Below are 10,714 nucleotides of genomic sequence, written 5' to 3' on the forward strand. Positions count from 1 at the left end.
TGGTCAGCCACATTTGGGATGAATTGGGGAAGAGAGAACCTAAAGGTATGGAGAACAGCTTAAGAGATTGTGACAGTAATTTAGATGTGATAGAGGTCTGGCCTAGGATGGGGACAGTAAAAATGAAAACCGTTAATCTGAACAAGCTTTTAGAAATAGTTTCTAAATATTGTACTAAATGTTATGCTAAGTAGCTTCTAAAATATCACAATATTATATTTATTCAATCACTAATTTGTATGCATTTTTATCCTTTATTTCCTCTGCTAGTGAGCATGATTAATCAAAGGAGGAAGCCAGAAAGTTAATCAGAGAATTGTCTGTATAAAAAAAGCATGTGATTTTTCACAAGTTTAATAGTTAGATGGGAAATTGTATTGAATCTTACACCGGTTGGAAAAAAGTGAAAGTTGCAGTAAAATATAAACTAAATAGTCCTTGAAATAGTCACTACACTTAACTCGCATTATTTTGGATTTTCTTAATACTTTCATTTGTTAAGCAAATTGTTTTTGAGAGTGTACCATGTTCCAGAACTATTCTAGATGCTTAGGCTACATTAGTTAGCAAAACAGAGAAAGCTCTGCCCGCAAGGAGTTTGCATTTTATATGGTTACTTCATAGAACTTAGCAGTGATAATAAGCAAGTAATATTCAAGGGATCTCTTTAGATATATTTATTTTAAGATATCGTTGTAAGGTGTACCACCAACTTAATAATATTTCAAGAAAAAATTGCTCTGAATGTATACAAAAATATTTTCACCCACTAACCACTTAAACATGTAATTACATATCATTTTTCTTTAATATTAGTCAAAATTTGAGTACAGTCTGTTTCCCATTTAGAAACAGAAGAGTGTTCTGAGTCACTGTTTTTAAGCAGTTGCAGTGACATCTGGTAGTATATATACATGACGCTTTTACTTCCTGTCATCCTGATCCCATTAGTACCGAGGGTTGCCAACGTAATTTTGAGTCATGGCAAAGAATGCAGGGATTCATCTGCATTTTCTGATGGGTTGAAGTTGTGATTTCTTTTTTAAATTGGAAATTAAGTAAGTTCATTTGTAAATCGGCTAAATAATTTAAATGTGAGGTGTTTGGTGCCTGAATCATGGCACTGATTTAGTCTGAACCTCTTGCTTTTAAGATTCTGTGATCTGTTCTGAGAATGGGGCCTTGCATTGCCTAGCATGCAGAGGCAATCTTGGGCACAATAGTTCTGTTTCAGTGTTGAAGAAATGTTCAACAACAAAACAGATCCTAATTGAAATAAGATTAAAATGTATATTATGTTTCCATTGGCAATAACAATTCTGATTATGAACAGATGCCTAATACACACTAGTAAATTCTTAGGAAACAGACAGGGACAACTGAATTACAACTTTATCCCCTGCCTGGCTGCTTTCAAATTCCTTTTGATATTGCATTTAAAACTTACTCATTTTCCAAAGCACTAAAATTTGAGGGAAATGTCAGAATAAAAAATATATATTTATTGCTTAAGCTTTACAGACATCTAGATTTCTTTTTTTTCTTTTTGGTTTTGCTTGTTAGTAGTAATAGAACCAATAGAGAGCATAGAATTTTTTAAACTGATAAAACACAAATCCGTAAGTCAGTTAACTGTCTTTACTTAAACACACATGCAGTGTTTTGGCAGTGATATTTCTTTTCCTTTGGTGCAAATGGCAAATAATTTCCATGCTATTTCCCTATTAGGAAGAAAATCATTTTAGAAGTTTTTCATTTCCTAATTTAAAAATCTGATGATAAGCTTTTTACTGATTGTTTTTGTTTTCCTCCTACAGCTTTGGGAACTCCTTTATAAATTGCAGTTTGTATACACTTATATTGCTCCATGGCAAATTACATGGGGTTCTGCTTTCCATGCTTTCGCTCAGCCCTTTGCAGTGCCCCGTATCCTTCTAATAAAAGTTTATAAGAAAGGGCAGTCATATCCTTGATGAGAATGTTGGTTTGTAGGCATAACCTTTCACAGGCATAGAATATAGGTTACTATATGATAAATTATCAAAAATTCACAGTCTTTTGAGCCCACACCTATACCAATTTTGATTGTTTAATTTGTATTAACTTCTGTAGCCTGCAGATCATCTGAACATGAGAAAAGTATTAAGGTTTTATAATTAAGTAATGCTGATTAAAAATTTCATGTTTATATATGTGAGTATTAAAGTCCAAGAATTTTCAATATGTACAAAATGTGTTTAGAAATATTTATAAATGAATGAGCATTTAAAACATTTTCCATGTTGATATGATTGTAATTAACTTACGTTCAAAATTTTCTATTCTCATCCTTTCTTAAAGGTACTTTCTAAGTAAACATAAAGGTTAGTGACCTTGTAGATGTTGATATGCAGACTTCTGTATCTTTAAATTTTAGTTTTTATCTTCTGGAAAATTAAAACCATCTCTACCCAAGAGTGATACATGGAATTTTACCAGACACATGTTAGCAAATATTTATTTGGCTCCCTTCAGAGCATCATGCCAGGCTGTACTTTCCTGGCTGTGTCTTTCTGCTTCTACCCCTTATACTGTCCAGTGACACCTTCTTGTGTATTCGTCTGATGAACCTCATTTTTCTAATTGCTGTAATTGCAATGTGTTTGTCAGGGGTGTGTGCGTGTGTGTGTGTGCGTGTGCGTGTGTGCGTGTGCGTGCCGCGCGCACAGGTGTGTGAACGCCCGTGCACAATCAGTTGAATGTTAAGGTCCTTAACCAGTTTTCCCATAGATTCAGCCATGTTGTTTGTTCAGGCTGCCGTGTCAGCCTTCTTTTCTACTCCACTGAACCCCTTTCTGGGAAGTGCAATATTCATCACTTCATATGTTCGACCTGTGAAATTCTGGGAGAGAGACTATAAGTGAGTAAAGAACAACACTTGAAAGCCAGTTTTTATCTTTTTTACTAGGAAAAACTATTGACAGCATTGTTATAAATTGTTCATGGTTAACAATTTTTTCTATTGAAATATTTAAAATTTTATAAATATTCTTAAAGTTTCAAAATTATATAAAATTGGAAGAGTCAGAGAATACTCATTTCTCTACCTTTTTTTCGATTTATAAGATTTTTAAAACATATTCCTAGTTAAATATATTCATTTTTCTGTCTTTTTCTTTTAATGTTATTTCTTAGAATTGTTCCACATTAATAATACTTTGAAACTTTATGCTATACACTGTTACATCATTATAACAGTCATAATTAGTTATCTCATAGTTTTCTAAGAAGTAGCTATTTTTAGAGCTAAACTTTTTATAGGTTATTTGTAGTTTTTCATGAGGATAGGTTTTTAAATAACCATCTTTGTACATAAAGTATTTTCTTCATTTAAGCTTAATTCCTTAGGTTAGCTGTTTAATATGATGCCTAGTAACTATTCTTGTATGTAATCTCCAAATGTTTTTCTTCTTTTTTTTTTAATTTAAGAAAATATCTAAAGGGGAATTACTGAATCATGGAGCTTAAACATTTTAAAGGCTTATAAATGTATTAACATGTTGATTCAGAAAGAGCTTGTACTAATTTATAATTCTACTGGCCAGCTCCAGGACTGCCTTTCTCTCTACACTTCCACACATAGGTACATATAATAGGTGAAAATGGTAATCTTGACTTTTTAACAATGAACTGGCTTATGGATGTGAAACTTTTGCTCTGGTCTTTAACCTAAAATCACACATACTATTTCTCTTTTTGGTGAATTTCAGTGTTATTTATACCCTTTTTTTCTTCTGGACCAACTTAAATTTAGTCCAGAATAACATCTTTATCAGCAGTTCTTAAACTTTTTGATCTCAGAACCCCTTTACATACAATCTTAAAAATTATTGACATCTCCAAAGAGTTTTTGTTGATAGGGGTTTTATCTACTATATAGTTATTTACTATAATAAATATTGTACAATATTTATTGTATTATAAGTCAAAACTCAGAATTTTAAATGAATTAATATAAAAATAACAACAATAAACCCATTACATGTTAATATAAATAAAATTTTTCTAATGAAGAATAACTGTATTTACCATTCCACCAAAAAAATCAGAAGAATGTCATTGTTTTTATAGTTCTGTAAATCTCTTTCATGTCTGACTTAATAAAAGACAGCTGAATTCTCTTATCTGCTTCTGCATTCAGTCTCTTGTAGCATTGTGTTGTTCTGGTTGAAGTATATAAAGTAAATCTGGCCTCACACAGACATACAGTTTGAAAAGAAAGAAGTATTTTAATAGCCTTTTTAGACAATTGTGGATATTCTTGGATCCTTCGACAAATGGTAGTTTCTTATAGATTAGTGGCAATGTGGAATCTAAAGCCATATCAGTGAATTTTTGTAACTGTATTACATCAAAATTCACTGATATGTCTTATAGTTTGAATGGGTCTTTTACCCATGCGTACACTTATACTGGTACATCTTTATCGTTTGGAAAATACTGGCTCAGTGAGTAATGTAGATCTTCCAAATTTTGACCCATTTCACGGTACAATATTAAAAAATATATGTATTCATATCACCACCAATCTCAAAAAAGTGTTGAAGTATTGGGAAGCTGTCAAGCGCATGGTGGTAGATGCAAGTTTTCTGAAATTCTAATTTTTGCTTGAAAACTTGAATTTTTATTATTGGCAATAGGTATCTTTATCAGTTATTTTTCTTGAAATGTCAGACTTACTTTCTTCACTTGAGAAATGTCTGTCAAATACTCAAGTCTGAATAGTCATAGTTTATTCAAGTGAAAATGGTGTTCCATGGAAAAAAAGCAGCTACTGCTACTTACAATTCAAGCAGTTGCACAAATGCTTTCCCTCCAGACAATCGTCCCACTTCAGAATGCAGCAGAAGTGCTTTATGTGTGTTTCGCCACACACAATATTAAAAAGAGCTGTACTGAGGGGCTGCAATTTAACAAAATTATTATTTTTATTGCTTTGTTAAGGACATTTTTAAGGGAAACTTGAATTTTTATTTATTGTTTTTTCTTGTGCATGGGTAGCAGTGAAAAATAGTACAGTTTGGTGCCACTGCCTTGATTCATGTTAAAGCACCGGCAGTCTTACCCACCGTTGCTTTTGCACCATCAGTGCAGTTGTCAACAGTGAAAAAAAGCAAATAACAGTTTAGTACTATTATGAAAATAGTTTGATTTGGAAAACTCCATGAAAGATCTTGAGTCTCCTGCTCCAGGTTCTGTGGACCACCTTTTGGGAACCACTGTTCTAAAGAACACTGTACCTCTGGACATTAATAACCTTCCCCTTATAAGGAATGTTTCATGCACTGTGTATTTTTAGGAACTGTATACAGTATGCATTTTTTCATCCTGATCAAAAATTTTTTTACATTAAACTCAGTGTCTTTCTATACACTGTTCAGTGAAACATCAGTTAAGAAAAAACTTGCCTTTATGTATAATGGAGGTGGAAGAGTAAAAAATAAATCCTTACCCCTAAAATTGTTCTATCAAAGAGCTTTATTGATATGTTATTCATAGATTTTTCTCATTTTTATAAAGCGATAATATTTATTTCATCTTTATTATATAGTTTTCTCCCTTTTAATTGTTAGACTTTTTTAATATAAAAAAGCTTACTAAAGATGTTTCATTTTGCCTTTTTTAGCACGAAACGAGTGGATCATTCAAATACCAGATTGGCTTCCCAGCTTGATAGAAATCCAGGTAATAGCCCTATTTGTGAGTAAAGAAGCAAGTCTAAGGAATTCGTTATATACGTATTTCACTCCCGACTTATTGGGAATCCTCTATGGAATCCAAAGGTCATTTCTGAAAAGCTAAATATCCTTCGCTTTATTTTGTTTTACTTCAGCAAAGTATACGTGAATTAAAATATCTAAAATTTATATACCCATCTTTTATAAAATGCATTTTAAGAGTGCTGATAAGAATTAAAAATTCCATTGAAAGATTGTTCTTACATAGGTTAAAAAAGTAGAGCACACGATGCGGGGGGCGCGGGTTCGTGCCCCGGTCCGGGAGGATCCCACGTGCCGCGGAGCGGCTGGGCCCGTGAGCCATGGCCGCTGGGCCTGCGCGTCCGGAGCCTGTGCTCCGCAACGGGAGAGGCCGCGGCAGTGAGAGGCCCGCGTACCGGGGGGGGAAAAAAAAAAAAAAAAAAAAAAGTAGAGCACAGTGAAAGTAAAAGTGATGAGGTGTATTGAAGAGTATGCAGTCTGAACTTATTATTATGTTTGCTTCCCTGCTTCCCCAAGTGGATGTTAATTTCATTAAGTTTATTGTGTACAGAGATGTCATCTTGTTTGCTTCCCCAAGTGGTTAGATAAATGTTAATTTCATTAAGTTTATTGTGTACAGAGATGTCATCTAGAGGAGCCAAATAGCCACTCAAGATAAGGCTTCAGTGGGTGACATTTTGGTGGTGTTACCATTATCTAAAGTTTGGTTCTTAGTTTTGTCCTTTGGGAAACATCTTTTTGTCGGCCCACCTATTAGTAATCTGGCACAGAGAGGGTGAATCTCACTGCCCCACCCATAAAAGATTAATGTATCAACCAGAATATCAATGTATTAATTTACTAAAGAAGTATGACTCCCAATACACTGGAAGATTTGTATTCATTTAGCTTGCAGATTACTTCAAATGCTCTGCTTGAGAAACTAAATTATAGTAATCAGATTGATTCATAATTATAAATTTGATTAAGGAGGACTAGTTATTTGATATTAATGACTGTCATTATCATGTTCTGGTAGATATAACAGTCATGTCAGCTCTGGTATGTCCTTGTAGGGGGCTTGGAATTATGGTGCTGATGATGCCATCCTGCATATCACAAAGACCATGTCCTGAATTGATATGCACACTTTCGTAATGGGCAGACAGCATTAGATGCAACTATTTTATTGAAGCTTGAGCCTAGGGTTTCCCTTTTATTTTATTATTTAGTTAGGCTGAGTTTAAAATAATTATTAAGTTTAGTATGTTTTGCCATTCTTCAATTCTGTGCTTTGGGCACCCATTTACCGATTATTGCTTTGGATGGGTTACTTCTAAAGATGGTTTTCTAATTTATTGGGTGATGTTTCATCCTAATTTTTTTTTTCTTAAAGGATGACTAATTTGTATGTGGTTCTTTACTGCTGTTTCTGTGTATACAGTTTATTTCTGTTGAGCTAATATTAGGCATCTCAGTATACAGAGTTCTTTTGACTGACCAACTTCTCTTTGTTTTGGACTACCTCATTTGTTCAGATCTGTATTACTTAACCCACTTCCTTTACCAGTATGTCTTTTTGTTCTAGTTTTGAATTTCTTTTATCTTTTTCATTTCTCTTGCATGGTTTTAATTATAAGGCATAGTTAATTGAACAGTGATAGAAAATTTTGATCATGGACTGTTAAAGAGGTGGAAAAGACCTTAGATTTCACCTAATCCAGTTCCCACATTTTATGAATGGGGACCAGAGACTCAGAGAGGTTACGTTACGTCTAACTCTAATTTGAAAATTTTTTTCCCCGTTATCCTGTATTTCATTTTTATATAGAGATTCTAAGGGTATCTGTATTATAAGGGTACAGGGTACCCTTGTAAGGGTATATTATCTTCCTTGTCAAAGAACTATAGATACAACCCTAACTGGAAATTAGTTTTAATACTTTTAACAATCTTGTTTGTTGATATAAAGGGTACTTAAGGTAAAGTTAACATTTTTTTAATCCCTTCTTATAGGATCAGATGACAACAATCTGAATTCCATCTTTTATGAACATTTAACCAGATCCCTACAACACAGTCTTTGTGGTGATTTGCACCTAGGACGGTGGGGAAACTACAGTACAGGGGACTGTTTCATTCTTGCCTCTGACTACCTCAATGCGTTAGTACACCTTATAGAAATAGGCAATGGGCTGGTAACCTTCCAGCTGCGGGGACTTGAATTCAGAGGTAAGACATTCACCTTTCATTTCTATAACGTACTCCTGTGACATCTAAGTTTTATGTGTTTACATCTCAAATCAAAAGTTATAAAAGTAGGTCCTTAGTATTTGGAATTCTGGAATGAGAAGAGCTGTTAAAGAGTAGTTATTAGTTTTTTTTCCAAATTATCCAAATTTCACATCCAGAGAAGAATCATTTTTGCAGTATGCTCTGTATGTAAAGGTAGTATCAATAGTGTATAATAGACTTGTTTTTTCCTGGTAATAGTGAATTTCTGTTGTTCTGTGCTTGCCCTCTTGCCAGTCTTTTTTTGTGATCAGCTGCATATGCTCGTTAGATGGCTGGCAGCATAGAATGCTGTGAGGCAGAGATTAACTAACCAAGTTACTTTCATATAGTTGCCATGCCTTTGTCCTCAACAATTTTTTTAAATTGAGGTGAAATTCACATAACATCAAATTAACAATTTTAAAGTGAACAAATTAGTGGCATTTAGTACATTCAGGATATTGTGCAACCACCACCTCTGTCTAGTTCCAAAGCATTTTCATCACCCCAAAATAAAACCTCACACCCATTAAGCAGTTACTCCCTATTCCCCCACCAGCCTTCAACAATTTTGTATACTGACAAATGAAGCTGTTTCTATACGGAAAATTGTGCATTCAGAAACATACCAGCTTGATGTTATCCACTCTGTAAGTTGAGTGTCTTGTAAGCAGGAATAGAAACTTGTCTTATAGGAATTGAAGTCCTATTAATGCATGTGTTTCCAATCTAGGCAACATTTGGACTTGAGAGTTTTTAGAGGAAGCATCCAAGCAGTGTTTTGGTCTATTCTAAGAAGTACCTTAGGTGTTTTTAACCTGAAATAGGAAATAAGAGAACATTTGTCTAAATAGAGGATCAAATTAGACCTATACCCTATATAGCTTTATTTTTACCCTGGTGTTGAATCAGAAAGTTTGCACCTTTGTTACATAATATCTTTGTTAATGGAGCAAGTGCTTTTCTAAAGTTACTCCATTCATTGGAAATAAGATTTTACTTGTGTAAAACTCAAGGTAGTAAATGTTAATGTTTGTTATTTATTTGTAACCCATTCACTCTCTCTTCTTCAAAATCTCCTATTCTTGTCTTATGGTTTGTTTCTGACTCTCTGTCAGAAGCCCAGGACCTTAATTCCATCTTTTCTAGGGTCTTAACCCAGTGCTGTTCAAATCTAATCCATCTATCCTCATCCAAATGTCAGCATCCCCTTACCACTACACATACCACTGCTATAACTTCACCTTCTTTTTAAAGTGTTGGCACCTGAAGATTTCATCTTTGCTTTTTGATTTTAATTTAACTTTTTTTTTTAACAAGTATTTGTGAAGAGGTTATTTTATCCAGAATTTCTATGTGTGTGAATTGGAAGGGGGTCCTTCTTATCTGCTCATTTCACCATATTGATCAGAAATTGTCCAAATCAAAAATTGATCCAAATTTTCACTCTCCCCACTTTACTCTCTGGTACCAAATAGATTCAAGTAAATTTTTGGATAAATCCTTTGCCATCCAAACTCTCACTCTTTGTCAAACAAAACTCAAATCAATTTGAGAACACAGTACCCCCTTACTTTCTGAACTCATGCTGAATTTCAATAGCAGGCCATACCTGTAATTCTTCATTCAGCCATCGTGATTTTTTTTTAAAAGGCAAATTCAGTTATGTCCTTTCCATTCCATGCTTTAAATTTTTAGTGGCTTTCCAGTGCATTTAAAATAGAATTCAAATTCCTTAACACATCCTATGGACAGCTGTGAGATCTGGCCTCTGTCAGTTTCTCCACCTTACTTTGTAGCACCCTCCTCATCCACTGTAGCCACACTGGCCTTCCTTCAGTGTCCTAGCTGTGCTAAATTCTTTACTAAGGCCTCCTTATCGCCCTTCCCTTTGCCCAGAAAGTACCAAACGTCTCCCCTCTTCCTGCCAATCTTCCACCTCTAATTCCTTAATTATCTTTAAGAATTAGCTTAACTGTCACTTTCTCAGAGAAGCCTTAGTCTCTAACCACCTGTCCCACATGATTATCTCTTATATTACCCTGTTTTTACCTCCTTAGCACTTAGCAGAGTTCTAATTTTATATTTATTTGTTTAAAGTTGATTTCTTCTCTAGCCCAGGGGTTGGCAAACACTTTCTGTAAAGAGCCAAGATAGTTAATAGTTTAGGCTTTTGGAGCCATACACATTTCTCTGTTGCATGTTCTTCTTTGATTTTTCTTTTAAATAACCCTTTAAAAATATCAAAACCACCCTTAGCTTGGATTTGGCCCAGGGCTGTATTTTGTAAACCTTTGCTGTAGATTATAAACTCCTCAAGGGCAGGAGTCCTATCTGCTTCATTTATCATTGTATATCCAGCACCTATCACAGCAGCTAGCATATGATAAAGATCGTTTTGTAGAATGGTTAAGTAATCTAAGTAATAGTCTTTTCTCCTTCCTCTTCATTCCAGAACTTTGATGAGGAATGATTATATTCTTGCTCAAATGCTGTTGTGATCTTTGGTTATTTTCTTTCCTTCACGGTGGTAGTCCCTGTTCCATCTACCTCCTACCCCTCAAAATATTAATTAAGAGTGTTGTCAGAGGCTTCCCTGGTGGCACAGTGGTTGAGAGTCCGCCTGCCGATGCAGGGGACGCAGGTTCGTGCCCCGGTCCGGGAGGATCCCACATGCCGCGGAGCGGCTGGGCCCGTCAGCC

The 10,714-nt window shown here is 34.6% G+C and overlaps 1 protein-coding gene across 4 annotated transcripts in view; it reads left to right on the forward strand.

Annotated features, from left to right (window-relative positions):
• Positions 1-10,714, forward strand: part of PCNX1 (pecanex 1) — a 180,571-nt gene that overhangs the window by 138,930 nt on the left and 30,927 nt on the right. For all 4 annotated transcript variants that reach the window (XM_024118367.1, XM_028496107.2, XM_024118370.2 and 1 more), the window contains 4 exons: positions 1,818-1,926; positions 2,770-2,899; positions 5,666-5,724; positions 7,755-7,970. In XM_024118367.1, the coding sequence (XP_023974135.1) occupies positions 1,818-1,926; positions 2,770-2,899; positions 5,666-5,724; positions 7,755-7,970 (514 nt within the window). The remainder of the gene's footprint in view (positions 1-1,817; positions 1,927-2,769; positions 2,900-5,665; positions 5,725-7,754; positions 7,971-10,714) is intronic.

The sequence above is a fragment of the Physeter macrocephalus genome, chromosome 11, assembly GCF_002837175.3.
Source record: "Physeter macrocephalus isolate SW-GA chromosome 11, ASM283717v5, whole genome shotgun sequence".
NCBI classification, from domain to species: Eukaryota; Metazoa; Chordata; class Mammalia; order Artiodactyla; family Physeteridae; genus Physeter; species Physeter macrocephalus.